General features: G+C 28.9%; 5 protein-coding genes across 5 annotated transcripts; 2 read left to right on the top strand and 3 right to left on the bottom strand.

The window, feature by feature from the left end:
• Positions 1-4430: 4430 nt before the first annotated feature.
• LOC105362376 (solute carrier family 26 member 10) lies at positions 4431-8169 on the bottom strand. The gene is made up of 10 exons (XM_011499814.1): positions 8040-8169; positions 7693-7965; positions 7041-7219; positions 6690-6854; positions 6513-6617; positions 6158-6291; positions 5905-6067; positions 5618-5818; positions 5205-5453; positions 4431-4997 (listed from the first exon to the last, which is right to left on the bottom strand). The coding sequence occupies exons 1-10, from the start codon at positions 8167-8169 to the stop codon at positions 4554-4556; spliced, it is 2043 nt and encodes a 680-aa protein (XP_011498116.1). The 3' UTR covers positions 4431-4553.
• A 1252-nt stretch (positions 8170-9421) lies between these two features.
• snf (U1 small nuclear ribonucleoprotein A snf) lies at positions 9422-11073 on the bottom strand. The gene is made up of 3 exons (XM_011499433.1): positions 10895-11073; positions 10410-10649; positions 9422-10155 (listed from the first exon to the last, which is right to left on the bottom strand). Exons 2-3 carry the CDS (start codon positions 10644-10646, stop codon positions 9700-9702), a joined length of 693 nt encoding a protein of 230 aa, XP_011497735.1. The 5' UTR covers positions 10647-10649; positions 10895-11073; the 3' UTR covers positions 9422-9699.
• Positions 11074-11443: 370 nt separating this feature from the next.
• LOC105362091 (neuroepithelial cell-transforming gene 1 protein) lies at positions 11444-14021 on the top strand. The gene is made up of 5 exons (XM_011499432.1): positions 11444-11787; positions 11996-12207; positions 12351-12702; positions 12809-13237; positions 13324-14021. The coding sequence occupies exons 1-5, from the start codon at positions 11716-11718 to the stop codon at positions 13750-13752; spliced, it is 1494 nt and encodes a 497-aa protein (XP_011497734.1). The 5' UTR covers positions 11444-11715; the 3' UTR covers positions 13753-14021.
• A 203-nt stretch (positions 14022-14224) lies between these two features.
• Positions 14225-16737, bottom strand: Mettl3 (methyltransferase like 3). Its single transcript, XM_011499431.1, has 3 exons — positions 16520-16737; positions 16234-16429; positions 14225-15533 (listed from the first exon to the last, which is right to left on the bottom strand). The coding sequence occupies exons 1-3, from the start codon at positions 16677-16679 to the stop codon at positions 14225-14227; spliced, it is 1665 nt and encodes a 554-aa protein (XP_011497733.1). The 5' UTR covers positions 16680-16737.
• A 591-nt stretch (positions 16738-17328) lies between these two features.
• por (Protein-serine O-palmitoleoyltransferase por) lies at positions 17329-19499 on the top strand. The gene is made up of 6 exons (XM_011499430.1): positions 17329-17592; positions 17661-17853; positions 18037-18253; positions 18327-18433; positions 18508-18710; positions 19021-19499. Exons 1-6 carry the CDS (start codon positions 17382-17384, stop codon positions 19461-19463), a joined length of 1374 nt encoding a protein of 457 aa, XP_011497732.1. The 5' UTR covers positions 17329-17381; the 3' UTR covers positions 19464-19499.
• The last annotated feature ends 230 nt before the right edge of the window (positions 19500-19729 follow it).

Here is a 19729-nt window from a genome sequence, read left to right as displayed (position 1 = left end):
ACTCGCTGGTTGGTATGCTAGTCAATTTATTGTCTTGCAAAAGAAATGAAAAAATAACAAACGAAAGAAGAAATCTATTTATCCTAACCTACCACCCTCTTCCCAGCTTCGATAGTCTTTCTAACGGCTAAAAGTTAACTACGATATTTACTTACACCTCTAGTTCCCTCTGATGCTGTAAAGATAATCCGAGCTAGGGCTGTGTAATTTATAAATCAATCGGTAATTGATTGCAAATAAATATTTCTGATTTTGTTCGACTCATACCAGCGGTAAATATACGGAACGAGACGAGGAAAGAGCAAGTTGTAGAGTGAAACATTATAATGGTCCGTCAATCGTCAAGCGTTATATTATTGATTTATAAAACCTGCAAGATTGTTTATTAAATTGTGAAAATTACATTCGGATACAATAGCAATGTAAAGGAAATTTCGTTTTTATTGTTTTAAGTCCACGCACAGTCGTGCCGGAGCAGTAACGATAGATAATCTAATAAGCTCGGGAAGTTCGTAGTGTTGTTAAAAATAAAACCTGTTATTAAGATATTTATTTAGGCTTATGGAGTACGACAATTTTTTATTTAATAAACAAAAGTCTTTTCTATCTATTGCTTGGTTTCTCTCGTTTGTGTATTTACAACTCAACGAATTATAAAACGAAATCATTCTTTTTTTATTTCACTTAAGATTTATTATTCGTATGTAATAGATTGATAAATGCAAGAATATTATTAGCCTCGTGAACTACCGCAATGACATTAATTTTCGCATATTTTTATTATATCTTGAATTTAAGTTGTCCGAAAAAAAATTGTTGCATATGTCTTTAGAAATAATATCATTGTGTTCGTGAGATAAATATATTCTTGTTCTAAGTACGGTTTCTTATTTATTTTCTGAGGTAGTTATTTTCTTTTTATATCGAAATTTAGTTAACGATGTAGAATTCTTAACGTATCTAGATACATAAAAAATTATGAATGTTGGAGCATATTATCATAAAATATACTGGTAATATTCTGTATCTCAAAAAGTTTTTTTTTCCATATAGTAACCTAATTTTTTAGTATAATGGTTTATAAAAATAAAATCAATTATTTCTTTATACTTTTATTTTATAGCTGTAAATTATGTGCGCATAATTTTTTCTACGATTTGAATTTTGAAAATGTATAAAAAAAACTCATTTAATTATATAAATTATATAAATTAACATTTTAATAATTGCATAATACTGACGTTCAAAGTTAAAGAATTACATTTATATTACAGCGTAGAAAAAAAAAAATTTCAACGTTATATTTCTGATATCAAACTTTAAAGAAAAAAAAATCAAACAAATGTGTATACGTATTTTATGTTAATATATGTTATAACTCAGAATTTGATGATTTTAAATATTAATATAATATTTTTAAAAACTTAAAAAGAATTTTTTTTATTCTATATAATCATATTTATTTATTCATATTTATATTTTTTAATAATTTGATAAAATTTATATTACATATATATGTAAATATATAAGTGTGTGTTTGTGCGAATTGTGTATACATATATATATATATATATATATATATATATATATATATATATACACATATACATATATTAAAGTTAAAAATAAATAAATACAACACTTTTATCGACCCAATAAACTTTCATGATTTTTTTATTAATCTTTATACGTCTCTATTATAATAATGTTGATCTCTTGTCATAACAAAGTAATAAATCTATTGATCTCTAAGAACAGCCCTGGTTTCGATACGTTGAAAGTGCATGATTGTCGATTACACTTGTGGACCGAAAATAAAAAATTTGTCAATTTAATTGATAATATTTTTGGCTAGTTGCCGTCCTGGACGAATATTGTTAATGCAGAGTATTATAAAATATAGAAAATTATATTTGCAAGTAACAGAGATAACTGGCAGTTCTTAAAAAACTATTACTAGTTTCACGATGCTCGCATATGCATTAAGATGCTGTAATTTATGAAAGCGATATTTGCCTTTTTACTCTGTCGATATATTTGTTGATCTTGGATGTAGATTAGATTTTGAATCTAATGTATCCAAGTCTTGTAGAATTATTGAAAGAATGTAATAGACGATTGCAATTAGCAGTCAATTAATGAAAATACATATGCGTTGTGTTTCATAAAAAAAAAAATAATATTTGTCTTTTTTTTCATGAAAATTTATTCTTAATATTTTCTTAGTTCATTTTATATAAAATTTTTAAATTATTTTCATACAATTATAATATATATATATATATATATATATATATATATATATATACATATTTGTATTTGTATAAATATGTTCAGCATATTAAAAACAATATCATTTTTATAGATGCATAAAGCTTTATGCATTTTATAGTAAACAAAATATATTATTTTGTATCTGCTTATAATTTTTACAATGTTTTATAAATATTTTGGTAAATTATTTTTGAAAATTGTTTCAATTTTTCATAAATGATATTTTGTTAATGTATATAATAATATTAAACTAATCTATTAGAACGCAAGGCCTTTGAATATTTCATTTGTAAAAATTCTATAATATGTAACAACTAAAAGTTTCTTATTCATAACTTGTATCTGAATTTGTTTAAATAATTAACAATAAAAACATAATTGAATTAATGTATACAATATATAAATTTTTAAATTAATGAATAAGAAATCTCATATCCTAGCTTGGATAAACTCAATGAATTAAATTCTAAGTAATGAAACACTTTCATCTTTTATCTTAAAGTCTTCACATATTTATATGCATATATATGTAATTTACATATTTATATACATGTGTTACTATTAATAATAAATAATATATTAAATATGAGAAATTATATATATTTAAATCCGATAAACAAATTGAAAGACTTCAATTTTTATATTACCTTTAAATTAATAAAATTTCAAATACAATATATTATATTCCACAATAAATCAAAAAATATAAAATATTATTAAATCTGTTTTTTTTATGTCGTGAGAAACCTTAACGATTAAAAAAATATTTATACGCACCTTTTAAATCATCATCTAAAATCTCGAATAGTTCAAAACTTTTCCAAAGATATTATTTGCTTCAAACAGAAATACTAATCTCAAGAATGCAGTAAGCAAATAAATATTAGAAAAATTTTTTAAATAATTCTTAACAAAATTATAAAATTTTTATTACATTACACATACAAGAATTTCAATTACACAAATTTATACGAATTACTGAAATAAATGATTTCATTAAAAAAATAAACCCCTTACATAGAAAAACAAATCCTATGATTTAGTTACTTAATAACTATAATATTGATTTTGTCAGAATTGCAAAATTTATTCTAATGATTATATTCTAATGAGTGCTGGAAAAAAGCTTCTTAATTTTTTTTTACATTTTAACATAAAATAGTTTGTTAAATAATTATAAATTTTTTAAAACAGATACATATTATATATAAGATAAAAAATTTCTTAAAGCATACCCATATAAGTAATTAAGGAAATTAAGAAAAACCAACCATTCCATATGTCGCAATTAATATATGTAAAAAATATTATATTTTAAGAAGAATAAATTGTTTTGATCTTATAATAAAATATAAAAATAGTTTTGCTACATGTAAAATCTAAATGAAAAGTTCTAGAATTATTTCACATTTGTAAAATATTATTTTAAAAAATAATGAAACGATTAACCGCTGTAGTAAATATATATTTTAGATAAAAAATTTGAATACACTCACGGAACCTGCTTTTACTATATAACCTGACTCTATGATTATATGAATTTGCTCTAATTATAACAAATACTTAATTTTATGTAAAAAAATTGAAATTTAGTAAATATTTATGGCTATAATTAATTATTTAATATTTAAAGCAAGAATATAGATTTCTTTTTTTGTTTAATGTATCAAAAATAAATATTGGCTTGCAGTGGTTGAAATTTCAATGTTTAAACAATTATACAATACGCGATGTACACGAATTGTTAAATTAGAATATACGTGTATTAAAGTATTATTTATTAATTGAAAATACTTAATAATACGAGATCAAGAAAGCCAGGATATATAGTACAGTTAGAAATAAGACGTAACTATACCAAGTACGAAAAATACATATGTTCAGAATTTTATTTGATCGTTAAAGATAAATGTGTTCAGTTTTCTGTATAAAACTGTATTTCATATTTTATAGATAAAACTCGAATTTCTTTAAAAATCTAATGAATACAGCAATGAATCTTCTTTCATGCTTTGTCTTAATATTTTTATTTAATTGTAAGTTTCATTATATTATTAAAAATGTTGAGTATAAAAACGTATTGACTTTAACGTGTCATAAAATTACTTTTAAGTAAACAATTGTTTAAAAAAAAAAAAAGAAAGAACCATCCATTATAACAATAAACCAATATACATTATTTTCCTTTTTTTTTTCTTTTTTTTTATAGACATTGTCTTGTCCTTTTTGGTAAATGTTCCTGTATATCGTAAAAAATTATAGTAATGTGACTGCTTGTGTCAAGTGGATTTGGACATATGCTCGCGTTGCACAAAATAAACGGCGTCATGCACGGTCGCAAATATAATGCAAGTCAGCTCACCCTTTTCCAACAAATCACATTTTTGTATCATATCAAAAACGATACCCGAACAAGCCGCTAAATACACGTGTACATCAATTTGCGAAAAATCCGCAACTATATCGCGTAGCGCTCTAACACCACTCGAATCAATCTTTGATACAGCGCTCATATCAATTACAATGCACTTCAACGTAATTTTATCATCAAAATCATTTGGCTCTACGTAAACGCCCTTTTTAGCAAGTTTTGTGCGATACTTCTGAATTTGGGAAGGCTTAACACCAACTTTATTCCTTAAGTCAGAAATTAGTTGATTTGCATTCACAAAGTTTATGCTACCTGCGTAATGGAAAATCTTTAAGCCAAATATCTCGGCAACCTGAAAAATAATTAACAAAAAGTAAAATATTATTTTTTTTTGTACTACTATGACTATTACTATTACTACTAATAGCGTTAGAATTATTATCTTTCTATATAACAGCGTTAATTTCTTTCTAAATGAAACCTTTAAATATATTACTTTTATCACTGGTGCTTTTAACCTTTATAACAATATATTTTTTTAATTTTAAAATGTACTCACTCCCACATAACGACTTGTATCCAAGTACAATTCCGTATTTGGAACATGACCCAGCAAACAGCTGTAAGGTTTTATACTTTGAAATAAAACAGTTGCTATTGATGCTAATAATCCACTAATTAAACCAATATCGATATTAATCAATGCAGTTGACAAAAAAGTAATAATCCATATTATGCCGTCGACTTTACTTAACTTCCAAATTTTTATTAATTCTTTGGCTTGGAACAACAATCCTTTTAATGCTACCTGAAAAAGCAAAGTCTGAGTTCAGTTATTCAACAACAATTTTCTTTATCGTATTTATGTGCTTAATTCTACAAATATTTAATTATTAAAAAAATTTTCTTAATTTTACCTATTATATATTGTATTATGATAATAAAACACAATTATTGAAATAATTTACTTACAACTATAATCGACGCTAAGATGCACTTTGGTAATGCTTCGAAAAATGGACCAATCCATAAAAGTATTACAAGTATTATAAGACAAGAAACCACACTGGCTAATTGACTTTTTCCACCAACGGTTTGTTGTATTAAAGATCTACTTAACGATGCTGATATTGGCATACATGAAAAAAAAGCACCAAATATATTACTGCTACCCTGTAAAAACATAATTTATTTGAATTATTTTAAGAAACCATTGTAGTATTATTTAATTATCGCTGATATATGAATTCTAATATTACCATTGCAAATAATTCCTGATTAGAATCAACTTTATAATGCAATTTTTTTGCAAAAATCAAACTCATTGACATAGTTACTGTATAAGAAACCATGGTTATTTCAATGCTCTCCAAAACAACAGTGGGCAACAATGAAAAAGCTGGTAACTGTGGCTTTGGTAATCTATCCAATTATTAAAAACACCTTAAACATTGATAGGAATTATTTCGTACGAGTAAATTATACTTTGATTTAGATCAGAAACATATTCACCCCGTAGGTATATATCCAACAGTTTTAATATTATATTTGGTTGAAAATTCACAATAATGTGAAATCACTGTTCCAGTTATAACTGCTATTAATTCAACAGGTACAGGAAAACTGCAATATTTTCTAATCCATGACTGCAAATGGCATAAGTTGGTACTAATTTTCTATTTATTATAAAATTTTACATCTTTTTTTTAACAATTTAAAATTACTCTCTCTCTCTCTCTTTATGTATGTGCGTATACGCAGACATAGTTGGGCGAGTGTATTAACATTAAAAATTTTTATTTATATTATTAAATTTTAAATTATTAACAAATATATTTTTAAGTGTAATAAATAAATAATTACATACTTTTAATAACTCATTGGATAGAATCATTAAACAGATAGCAATGGCAGAAACTATTATAGCTGCTGTATTCGCATTAGAAATATCATTAAAAATAACAGCAACAGTCTGTAAAAAATATATTGTTTGCATTATTTAATTAACGAACCATATTCAATTTTTATTTCTTTAAATAATTACTTTAAAAAATTTAAAATTTCCATTTGGCTTTACTGAATCCAATCCTATTAAATCAAATATTTGTGATAGTAAAACATGTATTGTTGCTCCAGTTGTAAAACCATTTACAAAAGTTTCACTCAATAATGTACTAATAACACCTAGTCTCATTACATACATGATGAGCTAAAAATAACAATAAAGTAATAAAATGAGTTTATGTATTTTCACCACACTTTTATTAATAAATTAATTTTGCATGAATTAATATTGAGAAGAGAAATTCAAATATTAATGTAAAAGAATTCGTTTAAGAATTGGTGGTTTTTTAGAATTTATAAACGTATTCAATTATGGTATGTATTAAATTACCTGAATTATTCCAACCATAAATGTAACAGATGTAGCTACTTGCATTGGCGTGTATATTTCTTTACTATCAATTGTTGTTTCAAGTTCTTGCGTATGATTATCTATTCCTATATTTTCTAAGGGTGTTGAGTAAGAAGTGATTGCTTTGCCAGTCATAAGGCATATTATTGCAAATGTTCCTAAATAATAATATTGATTTTTTGTTTAAATTAAATTAAAGTAAAAATTATTTATTGTTTATGTTAAATTATGGTTAATTTAGTACAATTACAAAAAACTGATTTATTCAAAATTTATAGAAATATTGAGAACAGTCGAATTAGCTTATGTAAAAACTATATATACAAATGATGAAAACTAACAATGACAATTTTTTAAAAATAGATCTAAATCTATAGTACGTAGAAAGTTGATGAGTCTATGTTACAATACATAATACTAGATTTTATTATATTTTTGTAAAATAACAGAAACATGCTTACATTTACATTATTCAAATACTATATTCCTTTTATGTACATATGATTACAAATACTTTTATTTGCAAAAGAAAATGTTCATATATACTTTATAATTAATATTATAATTTTCAAATTTACATTTATCATAAAAAGATTAAATAGCAGGATAAAATTCTTTTAAAAATTCTTACCCATCGAAACATGTCTTGAAGTACCAAAAATAACGTATATGAGTACAGGAAAGAATGCCATGTATATGCCAACGACGGGACTTAAATTCGCTAAGAAAGCATAGGCCATACCCTGTGGAATATGCATTATAGCTACGGTGATGCCAGACATGACATCGTAAATAAAGTCATTCTTCCATTTATATTTTCTAAGCCAGTACGACGCTGGTATCACATTTTGAATACAAGTTTCAAAATTTAAAGACTCTATAGATTTTTTTGCAGTTTCTATCACTGAAAGGAAAAAGAAAATCAAACGATTGCAAGTTAAATATTAATAATGCTAAGACATGATACTACTATCTTACCAGATATTTTTGGTTTTTCATATTGATATAATTGACGTAGATCCTGTTCTTCCAACACAGGACGTTGCACATCCAGTTTCAAAATTATTTGGGAATCCTTCCTTAAGTTACCTTCACAAGTGGTTTGCATTAAAATAAGGGGAGGGGGACAAAATCAAACACTCTTAATCATCCAAATTTAGTAAAAAAAAAAAAAAAAAAAAAAAAGACAGAGCGTTACAAACAAATATAATGTGAAATGTGAAAATGTTTTGGGAATTTCCCGCATTTTTTCAAATTTAAAATATCTTGAACAACTCAAGCAAAAAATATGTATTGAAATGTTCGATAGTGTATTATTTTCATTAATAGCAAATTGGAAGTATTATCATAAAATTGATATGCTTTATATAATAAGAAATAGGACGTGGCACTGCATTATAAATATTGTAATGTTAAATATACCCGATTGCTACATTACTCATTAGTATGCAAATGACTTATATTTACAATATGTGCGAGCGCACAGACTCGCCCGCCGTATTGATGATATGAAAAATGCCCTTTAGAAATTGCAAATTTACCTTGAAATCGTCGGATATCCTGAGCATCGTCGTTGGATACCATGATTTTGTAAATCGATGTCTTGTACTGTTTCTTTTTTCGATAAGCCGCAGAACGGTGGACTATTCAAATCTCTCGCACTTACATACCTTCGATGAACCGACTTTCGCGCTAATTGCATCACGGGAATCATATCCACGTGACCATTGCGATAATAAAGCGTGACCATTTAAAAGCATAGAAGAAAACAACTAATTGGCTGGGCTATAGAGAACGCGGTAAAAAAGAAAAGGAAAAGAAAATGTGATGACAACACAACAGAGCAAATGTAATCTCTTATTGTGCAAACATCCACTATCGTAAGTTACTAGTTCGGTCTATAATTGATTTTATAGATGGCGTCTAACGCAAAAGCAATTCAAGCATTTGTGATTTATTTAATCGTTACGAGATACGATATGAAAGGAGAAAATTATAATTAATTTTTTAAAATATTGAAAAATATATGTATAGAAAAAAAGAAAGAGAAGAAAAAGAGAGCCCCGAATATGAAAACAGAAAGAACAACTTGTATTAATACTTATTCTTTATTAATATTACGAGTTTTTATATAATCATGATATTAAATAGTGTTTTTCTGCACTCGTATATATATATATATATATATCAATACATACACATATGCATGCATGCATATATGCATACATATATATATATAAAAACATACACTTATGCATACACACATGTATGCATGCATACATACATAATACATACATACATAAATATATATATATATATATATATATATATATATATATATAAATTTCATGTATAAAACAAAGATTTTGTTTTACCATTGGCAGCAGATGATTGAATTGTACATTTTACAAAATTTTGTTCAGTAACAAATTTATATAGTTGGCTAATAGTTTCTTTTAATTATCGACTAAAGTACTTTTTATTATCCTTCCGGTTCATGAAACATACCGTATAAAATTACTTTTGTCAATTCATAGTAACAAAAGTTCATTATCGAAATTAAATATTTCATGATCACTATTGCTTTAAAAAAAATTCATTTCACTTTATAAAGTATAAAATTATGAACTGCAAATAATTATTTCTTAGCGAATGATATTTTCATGGCATGAGATTGCGTGATTTTGAAACCTTGAAGAGCATCTTTAGCTGCACCAGACTGCACTTCGTTTTCAAATTCTACAAAAGCAATGTCGTGTCGATTTGGAACTAAACGTACTTCCTTGAAACCGGGGAATTGATTAAACAACATTGATAACATCATTTCACTCGTTTCGTCTGGTAAATTAGTAAGGAAAAGAATTTGATTCGGAGGTTGCTCGGGTACAGCTGCGTTCGATAGACCCATATGTTGAGGCGCACCGGATGCATAACCCATCTGTTGTTGTTTTGCTTGCTCTTTGGCTCTCTTTTTAGCTTTTCTTGCCTCTTCATCGGCAGCTGGTATAATTCTCTTTGGTTTTTTGGGCCTCTCTCTAAACGTACCTTTCATTTTTGCAATTATATCACTATCTGTCTTTGAGTAATTTATTCGCTGAAAACATTAAGATACGTTACCGATCCAATATCTCTTCCTTATAAAAATAAGAATTGGTTAAATTAAATTAAGTGAGCTTCCGTATGTATTTCAATTCGTGTTTTGATAAATTCGATACCTCAATGATTTTTATTGCGCTAATAATTTGTTGAAAATATCATCCGAAATGAAATATACCAAATATTATATTACAATGATCTGTCGATGGTGGTTGGCAATTAATTCGATTATCGCCAACGACATATAATTACCATTGGTTTGTCGTAAAATGGAAAACCTTGCATAGACCTAAGGGCGTTTGTTGCACTGGCAATTTCCTTGAATATAACAAAAGCTTGACCTCGCATTTTTAGAGTCTTTAGAGCTACGATGTCTAAAATCTGACCAAATTGTGAAAATATAGCGTATAAAGATTTTTTCAATTCATCCTTCTTAATTTTTTCATTTAAATTATTTATATATATAGTATTATTTGGTCTTATGTCCATGATCTGGAAAAAAAAAATTATTAAGGTTATGTTTAACAAAATTATGAAGTACGAGATTGCCTCGTTAATGAAGCACATAAGTCACAGAATCGCATTAAATGATGATGTTTGAAGGAAGCCGATGAATCTGCTAATTTTCAATGAATAACAAAGGTATAAAATTTCAAACTTTATCGTTTACGCAAAGATTTTCAACGTCCCATTACCTTAATAATAAATAACCAATTAAACTCAACGGAGATACTTACGATATATTATGAGATTAAATATTTATGTGTTGTAGTTTATCTTAGTATAAATACAGTATAGACACTTATAAAAGACAACCGGAAAATCAGCGTCGGAGTTCCCTCATGCTACTACAAGCCATGCAAATTCGTAACCTGACGTTCTCGAATACCCACAGGCATATGAGACGCCGATACGTCCATGCAAACATAAATATAAAATTTCGAAATGGAACGAGAAGACCAGCCGGTGGTAAAGACGTTTTTCAAGCGGTTTACATGAGAGTTTGATGTCCACGGTGAATGGGTGCGCGGCGTAACGATGACGACGGCGGACGGGGGAAGAGAGGGGAATGAAAATAACGTAGCCGAGTCGATCTCGGAATTGGATTTTTTCCCTATTAAATAATACTTTAACGTGGGGAGAAAGAGAGCGTCTCGCTTCGTAAAGATTTTTTAGTGAAAAATTGCACTTTTTATAAACGACAAGGAGCAAGTGTGACTTTTAATTTTCTATATTGTAAGGAGACTGATGAGCAGTAGACATTCTGCTAGATGTATGGAAACTCGCCTTAATTATTTAAAATTGTGTTCCAGTCCTATCGAGCAGCACTACGGCAATGCTTTCTTACGAACAGAGGAGAAAGCATCGATTCAAAGCCTACGTTAACCGTCCAATGTCAACAAACACTCTTTCCTTCGCCGAAAATAATTGATATTTTTGTAAGAATATAGCTTAGTAAGTAGAAGGGTGATAGCTTGGCACTTGAGATAACACTTTGGTCGAGTGGCAATGTCGTTTAGTCTGATTCTTGCTTGAATTATCGTCGTTTAAGAAGAAAATGGAGGAGAACGATGTTTGCGATTTGACGATCTCGGAAAAGTTTCAAGAACCGAAAAAGAAATTTTGGCTTGTAAGTGCATTTATTTATTTAAGAGAACGATCAATCTCTTGCTTTTAATAATCAAATATCAACTTGAATATTGAATTTTTAAAGTCAAAAAATGTCGTATAGCGTTTATAGACTTTTCCTTACATAATCGATAGCTGTGTTTTTTAATCATTAAGATATGGTTTTAAACTGAATGTTCGTTAGCATGAAAAATTTTCTGTCACTTTAGCGTTCGAGGAAACGACCAAAAAGCGATGCAATCAGTATTAGTTCGATGGACATTTCCATAGATTCTACATTAGGTAAACGAAAGAAGCGTAGAAAGATATCGGAGGTAGCTAGTAATTTTTTTGCATCTGCGAGTAGCAAATCATTGGATCAAACTATAAATGCATCTGAAGTTTCATTTATAGAAATGGAACCGCCATCGGTTCGAAAAAAGTAAGTATACAGTTACAATAATAGTTGTGATCTTTGTTTGATATTTTCTCTCTTTTCTTTCTTGTTTTCAATTATTTTCATTGGCTTTTCTTCATTTTGTTTTATATTTTCCTTTTTTTTTTTTGATTTCTTGTTTTTTTCAGAATAAGAATAAGTAACGAACATAATGAAAATATAGCGATTCGAAGTTGGATGTTAGATGTTGCAGAATTAGATATTGCATCGACTCTGAGTCGTAGGGAGATTAAGCGGCAAGAGGCAATTTATGAGCTTTTTTGTGGTGAAAATGTACTATTGAACGATCTCTGTATACTAAGAGACTTTTATTATCAACCTCTGATGTTAACCAATATCTTTACTAACGAGGAGCTAGTTACTCTTTTTGGAGATGTATCAAAATTCATTCAAATTCATGGTAAACTTCGCGACGAGATGGTAGAACTGCGAGATCGTTCTGGATTTACAGAATGCGTCGGACCTACAATAGTCGATTGGGTAAAATAGATTGTTCTCTTGCGTTCGCGACAAGCAGTGAACGTGATAATGTAGTCCAATTGCTTCAAGAAATTAATCTAATATAAATTTTTGTTTAACGCCGTAGCTCGCACAGTTACCAGACCTGTACATCGAGCGATGTAGAACGCAAATATGGGCAAGATGTATATTGGAGTCGAAAAAAATATCATGCAGACGTTTTCAAGAATTCTTGAAAAAGAAATCAGAATCACTTAGGTCAACGGACCTATGGACATATCTGGACGTGACACGCTCAAGAATAGTCAAATATCCTTTACTCGTAAATGAAATTTTACGACACACCCCAGCGGGACACGTGGACGAAGCTGCTCTGAAACGAGCGAGCGAGTTGTTATCCGAATTATTAAAAACGATCGATCAAGCAATGGGCGACGCTGAATGCAAGCTTGCTCAGACAAGAATAAACATGCGATCAGAATACGATACAAATAAGTGTATCGAAAATGCCACGGATTTGTTAACCGAAGGACCATTAAAGGATTCGAGAGGAACGGTAATATTAATATTTTATAATCACATCGTATATTTAACAATAAATAATATCATTATAATTACAATCTTTTATTTTGTTCATTACAGAAATATCACTGCTTTCTTTTTAATACGTGTTTTGCTTTAACAAGATCGAACAGACGTCCAAACAGAAAGTACAATCTTTGCTTCCCGATTATACCGCACGATCAACTGAACATACAAATTATCACTCCAAATAAAACGACTGCGGCGAGTTTCAAAATCGGCGAACATATTTTAATGAGCGATGACGAGCATCACAGAAGACACTGGCTAGATTCTTTCAAGCGTCTGTCAATGCCTAGATTCGAAACCAGGCGGAAGCAGAGCGTTGCTAAAAATGAAAAAGGAAAAGAAAACGAGCCTGAAGTTCCCGATTGTATTAAAACTGGTTTTAATAGACGGTCTAAGAATATTGTTCGCGACGGTTACTTCACTATTTCATTGAGAAAAACCTTGCTCAGGCATACTAGGAATAGCATTGACAATATTTAACTTCGTATAATTTATAATTTCATGTTAATCGAGTCATATTAACGCATTCAAATCTTAAAATGTAAGATTTGCCAAATTAACTTTTACAACTAGATAAGAACTAGATAAAACTGTAATGGATATTTCGCAAAGTACTTTATATTTTGTACAGCGCTGTACCATCTCGGTAAGCGTTTATATATCAAAGATTTGTATTAAACTTTTATACCTCACTTCGAAGTCTCTATTTTCATGACCTTCGATTTTCGTAATGAAGATTTTGTATTCAATATAGAAAAAAATACTAATATGCAAATAATGTATGAAAATAATGTGTATTGAAATACAATTTGAAACTAAAACATTATAAGTCAATTATAATGAGATAATTTTTAAGCGTCTAATATTTCATCATGCATTTATATGCAAATGCAATGTGAATATATGATTATATGACCCGTTTGTTTTGGAAAATCCAAAGTATATAATGACTTTACGTTTTCGTAGGTTTCATCGAATTCCCATCGGGATATCGCTTTTTAAAAGCTCTTATCAATTGCGGATCGATCAAGTGTACACCATCAACTTGATTTCCCAATGTAATCCAATTGGGCTGAACATTGTGAGGTCTGCCAAAGAGCTCGATTTTTCTCGTCCCCGGGCTCATTCGCTCAATTATTCCGTAAATTTCATCGGGCTTGTGACTCGTGGCCCGCACTTCGGCAACGATCACATCACTATCGAGTCCTCTATTAATTCGCGGATTCCCTTTCATACCGACCAGGCAATGCTCCTTTCCGTGATTCAACCAATGGCCGGTGCGACCCGTTCGAATAATCCTCTGCAGTTGGTTTGTCTTAACCCAGATTATTTCATCCACTCGTTCATAGCCCCAAAGCTGAAGACACTCTCGACCCAATTCCATGGCCCTACCTGTCACCCACAAAAATAGGAGTCCCTCATCCTGCAGCGCTGGAATACCTAACTGGCGCATTTCATCATCTGACATCGTACCATACGGTAGCTCCATGTGAATATCCCACGGTGGATCTGCCATTATAACTGCAAATTTACCGAGCACCGTCATGTCCAAATATCGAAGGTCGCATTGAATCCACTGGGGCGGATATAAGGTCAGCTCCGTGCTATTTTTATTAGTTAACGTGGACGAATTGTCCGCTATAGTAGCATTCGATACGTGCTTCTCGATACTTCCGTTATTCGCACTTGTTTCGTCGGCGGCGACGTTATTTTGTTGCTGCTGAGTGGTTGATCCATCAACCTCGTAATGTACATATTTACAAGTGTCCATATGAAAACAAGTGTTTAAGAAGCTACAATCGCCAAGCGACTCGTCCGTGTGAGCTTGAATGATCTTTTTAAAGTGCAACTTCTTGCATTTATTGGCGAAGCCCTGATTGAGCTTTCCACAATCGACTCGTGTACCATGGGGGCAGAATTCCATTACTTGCGCTCCCCCCTGCGAACGAAATCTCTCTGCCAGGGATTTTTCTTTGGAAGTTTGCTTGGAAAGTAAATCCAAAATCTGCTCGCCCACTTTCTTGTTTTCCTTCTCTCGAATTGTTGGCATTGATATAAGCGACATTATATCCTCCGTATTTTTCGTGTCAATTTTAATTTGTTTCTCTGGTGGTGCATTGTCGCTCAATTCGGATGTTGTCGATTCCGTACTTTCTGCATTCTCGATAATTTCAAGAAGACATTGCGCATGAAGAGGCTCTGCTTCGGCGAACGAAAGGACCGTGTATCCAAATACTCCATCTTCGGTTACCTCCTTAATTCTACAAAAATTAATGCATTAAAGTTAAAAACATAAACGAGACCAAAATCGTAAGATCGCAAGGGTAATTTAAATAACTTTTCAACGTAATATATCACTCTTTGTATTTATTAAGCTTTAATATATATTTTGCATATTACAGATTCTTCTTTCAGAATCTTCTTTCAAAATTCATTCCTAATTTATTGTACAAAAAACTAAGGCCAACAATAATAACTATACAAAAAATTTTCATAAATATTTGCATTGTATAAGGTGGAAAGACATTGTAAAATGGCTTTAAAAATATCAAGAATCAATGATAATGGTATTAGGCACATATTCATAAAAATTACATATTAAAGTAATTTTAATAATTCAGTTTTCTATCTAAATATGAATATATTACATTTTTATATTATGATAATATATTATCATTCATAACAAACGTGTATATATAACCGATACATATATATCGATCGATATTAAATATATTTGAAAATAACATCATAAAATTGATTTTCTTATTATACTGAATTATCATATTTTACTTTTACATAACCAATACTAAAAATTATAGAATTCTATTATTATTATTATAGATTTTACATTCAATTTTTTGAAAATTGAAGAAAATCAAATACTGAAATTAGAATATAATTATTTAAAATAAAAATAACATTATGGTACATACAGGTTATATTAATAGAGCATATACATACTTAACAACATCCTGAGCAGCCAGCTTTTCTAACATTTTATTAATGTCAGCATGTGATACATCAGCGTTTAAATTTTTTCGCAGCTGATCCAAAAGTTCCGCTGATGTGATCGGTAAATTTTGATAAGTCTCATGAAGTATACACAACACATCACGTTCGTATTCAGCATGATTGGAAGATAATGATGTCGTTGGACCTAATAAATAAAAATTACATAATTCATGTATAAGATGGATTTAATTTAAACATTACCTAATTATGAATATGTACTATGATAAAATAATACCTGGTGATTTAAGATGCTCGTTATTAGGTGACAGAGATAGAGAAGCCCTTGATGTTAACGTAAATAATTCATGTCTCTCTCGTTTTCTTTTTTGCAACTTCTCCCTTAAACAATTTCTTTTTATCTTTATGGCTTGAATTTCTTCAAAAGCATCAGACATTGTTTTTTTTATTTTACATATAAAATAATCCTTAGTTATCAAAACTCAATTTGATTTTAAGCCTGAAACGCTTCTACTTGTAATTGTAAATATCTCATTGAGTGTACTATATTAATAAACAAAAGAATCAGCCAACATTAAACTCAAAATTAAACTTAAAAAAAACATGTATTTATTTATATTGTTAAATATACTTTTCACTAATACATTGTGTGGCCTCTTGTTATTACACGACTTGATGTAGTAAACATTTAAACATTCAGTACATAAAGGTTATAAAGCGTCGTATGTCATCAGCAGCATTTAAAAATGGCGTTTGCGAATATTTTATATGGAGAACATTTTTTACGTTAATTGTTTGAAAAGTCTTCTTTTTCTCTCGCTTTTTTTTATTCGTCAGTATACTAAATCACTGCCTATCAATTATTGATATATACATAGGGAAAGTAATGGTTGGCACAAATACCATTTTATATTCAAATGATTTACACTCCTTCAAATAATGTAGTATTTAAATTTTTTTTTTTGGTTATGCTATATTTATGCCGGCATTTTTAACAGCGATTATGCAAAATAATACACAGTATATATATGTATATATATATATATATATATATATAATTTTGAGTAATCAATATTTCTTAAGTTTAGTAAAGTATGTAGAATTATAAATAAGTAAGTAGTTAATAATAATATTTTTAAATGGATTCCGTATCAATGTACGACGACAACGAATGTGGAGATCAATGTTTCACCGAGAATACAGAGGATTTAGATTATGATTTTGTATATGATCAAGAGACACCTCTTGAGCTCTATCACTATTGCATTTTCCCCACTGTAAAAGACACAATTTGGTATTTGGTCCCACTTATTGTTGCGTCGCTTATCTGTAATGTAGCTGCTAGAATTAGTAAGTAGCAAGTTTATTTATTTTTACTATAATTATATAAATATTATTTATGCACTTTTTAATCATAGGTCAATTGCCACATAATGTATTTCATTGCGTAATGGCTTTCACAGGAATTTTTACAATCTGGAATTATGCATATGAGTGCTTTTATTTATTATTATTATTTATTTTGTTTTCTTATATTTTCTTGTATTTACCTATGAAATTTCGTAGAGGAACGAAAGTATTTATCCCAAGTCTTTTATTCATTTTGTATTGGTTAGTATTTAAATATTTCTATCGAATTTATCCACAAAATTACTATGTAAAGCATTTAGCATTTTAAGTTTCAGCATAAATTTTTTAGTATATATTTTCTGATAAATTAGAAATTCTATACGTTACATTATCTCTTGTTTACATAAAAGTCTAGATATAATTTTTAAATTATTTTCTTTTCAGTGAATTTTTTATGAATCCAAAAGAATGGCATAAAATTCGAGGAGTTGTTATGATTGCTACAATGAAAGCTAGCAGCGTCGCTGTGGATAAGGCAGAATTAAGTAGTCATATTAATTTTTACGAATATGTTGGTTACATGTTATGTAGTGTAACTGCATTATTTGGTCCATGGACATCTTTTGAGAATTATAGAAATTTGTATAAAAAGACCACTTGGGTATAGAATAACGTCTAATTTTCTTGTATTTGATTGTAAAGAACAACAATTATATCAGCAAATATCTTTACAGAAGTTTTGGTGGATTTTCATAGTAATTGGCTACATGGCCATAGCATTTTTCTGTTTATGCATATCAAATTGTTGGACAAACTGGATCTTGAGCAATTCAGCTGGAAAGTACATATCCAACATACTCTCTACTTACAGTCAATTTTTACTCGATAATCTATCTCAACTTTATGTTTATTTAGATGGATGTTAGCTTTTAGAGACGCTTTGGGATTTAGAACTTCTCATTATTTTATATGTTTCACAGCATCTTCGATAATGTTAATGGGAGGATACCCACTTTCTCAGACATTAATAACTAAACCCTTAGAAATTGAAGTGCCTCGATCGCTCGTGCAAGTCGTCATAAGTTGGAATATACCGATGCATAACTGGCTCAAATCATGCAAGTTAAACAACATAACGTTAATAACTTTTTAAAGCATACACAGATAAATATACTTTTATCCATATGCTATAAATTTTTATTAATAATGATTATAATTTACAACATATTTAAAGACATTAATAATAATGCATCAAAATAGTAAAAACATAAAAGAATGTATCCTATGCAGCTGTGTATGCTTTAAATAGTCACCTAATTAGTAATTATTGATATTATTTATTTCCTGATCGCATATTTAGCTAAATCATCAATATTATTTATAAGTAAATATCAGTGCATAAATAGCCCTTTGAATTAAATCCAATAGATGTATTCCGTCCTGGATGTAAGCAGCTTGGAAAATTTGGAGCAATAATAATGACTTATTTAGCAAGTTCTTTACTTCATGGATTAAATTTTCAACTCGCCGCTGTTCTTCTTAGCTTGGGTTTTTATACTTACATTGAGTATCAGCTGAGAAATCTGCTAGCCAACGTTTTTCATGCTTGTATAGCTTCAAAACAGTGTTCATTGTATAAATGTGAACATTTAAGGAATTCCATAAACTGCTACTGGGTCACTTTAGTAAATGGCTTATTTGGTATTTTAGCAATGTTTCATTTGGCTTATTTAGGCCTTATGTTTGACACATCAGATATTCAAGAAACTGGTTACAGTTACAGCCATACTATCGATAAGTGGTCACAACTTGGATTCGCAAGTCATTGGGTTGCTTTTGCCACTTATTGTGGATATTATTTAATAAGATGACATTAAATTTGTTAATTTTTATACAAACATATTAAAAAAGTGCTACTAAAAAAAACAAAAACAAATAATAATAATATTACACATATTTACAATAATTATGGAAATTTTAATAAGTATTTGTATATTAATTAATTGTAACTCGTAAGTCATTACTTACAGCTTCCGATTCAAAAGTAAAAAAGTATTTTTATAATACAATCATATTTATAATACTGATGTATATATATTTTTTCTTATTATTTTAAAAATATTTGCTTAAGGATTCT

Source organism: Ceratosolen solmsi, unplaced genomic scaffold, assembly GCF_000503995.2.
Source record: "Ceratosolen solmsi marchali unplaced genomic scaffold, CerSol_1.0 scaffold35, whole genome shotgun sequence".
Taxonomy (NCBI): domain Eukaryota; kingdom Metazoa; phylum Arthropoda; class Insecta; order Hymenoptera; family Agaonidae; genus Ceratosolen; species Ceratosolen solmsi.
Note: the sequence above shows the minus strand (reverse complement) of the source record. Positions and strands in the feature narration are given on the sequence as shown.

Coding starts and splice junctions, on each gene's coding strand:
- LOC105362091 (XM_011499432.1), top strand. CDS start 11,716: ATGGAGGAGAACGATGTTTGCGATTTGACGATCTCGGAAAAGTTTCAA. Junction 12,208..12,350: donor CCGCCATCGGTTCGAAAAAA/GTAAGTATACAG, acceptor TGTTTTTTTCAG/AATAAGAATAAGTAACGAAC. Junction 12,703..12,808: donor GACCTACAATAGTCGATTGG/GTAAAATAGATT, acceptor TTAACGCCGTAG/CTCGCACAGTTACCAGACCT.
- snf (XM_011499433.1), bottom strand. CDS start 10,646: ATGGACATAAGACCAAATAATACTATATATATAAATAATTTAAATGAA. Junction 10,156..10,409: donor CATTTTACGACAAACCAATG/GTAATTATATGT, acceptor TAATGTTTTCAG/CGAATAAATTACTCAAAGAC.
- Mettl3 (XM_011499431.1), bottom strand. CDS start 16,679: ATGTCTGATGCTTTTGAAGAAATTCAAGCCATAAAGATAAAAAGAAAT. Junction 16,430..16,519: donor CGAGCATCTTAAATCACCAG/GTATTATTTTAT, acceptor TTTATTTATTAG/GTCCAACGACATCATTATCT. Junction 15,534..16,233: donor GCTGCTCAGGATGTTGTTAA/GTATGTATATGC, acceptor TAATTTTTGTAG/AATTAAGGAGGTAACCGAAG.
- por (XM_011499430.1), top strand. CDS start 17,382: ATGGATTCCGTATCAATGTACGACGACAACGAATGTGGAGATCAATGT. Junction 17,593..17,660: donor TAATGTAGCTGCTAGAATTA/GTAAGTAGCAAG, acceptor TTTTAATCATAG/GTCAATTGCCACATAATGTA. Junction 17,854..18,036: donor CTTTTATTCATTTTGTATTG/GTTAGTATTTAA, acceptor TTTTCTTTTCAG/TGAATTTTTTATGAATCCAA.
- LOC105362376 (XM_011499814.1), bottom strand. CDS start 8,169: ATGCAAACCACTTGTGAAGGTAACTTAAGGAAGGATTCCCAAATAATT. Junction 6,068..6,157: donor GTTGGATATATACCTACGGG/GTGAATATGTTT, acceptor ATAATTGGATAG/ATTACCAAAGCCACAGTTAC. Junction 5,819..5,904: donor ATCAGGAATTATTTGCAATG/GTAATATTAGAA, acceptor ATGTTTTTACAG/GGTAGCAGTAATATATTTGG.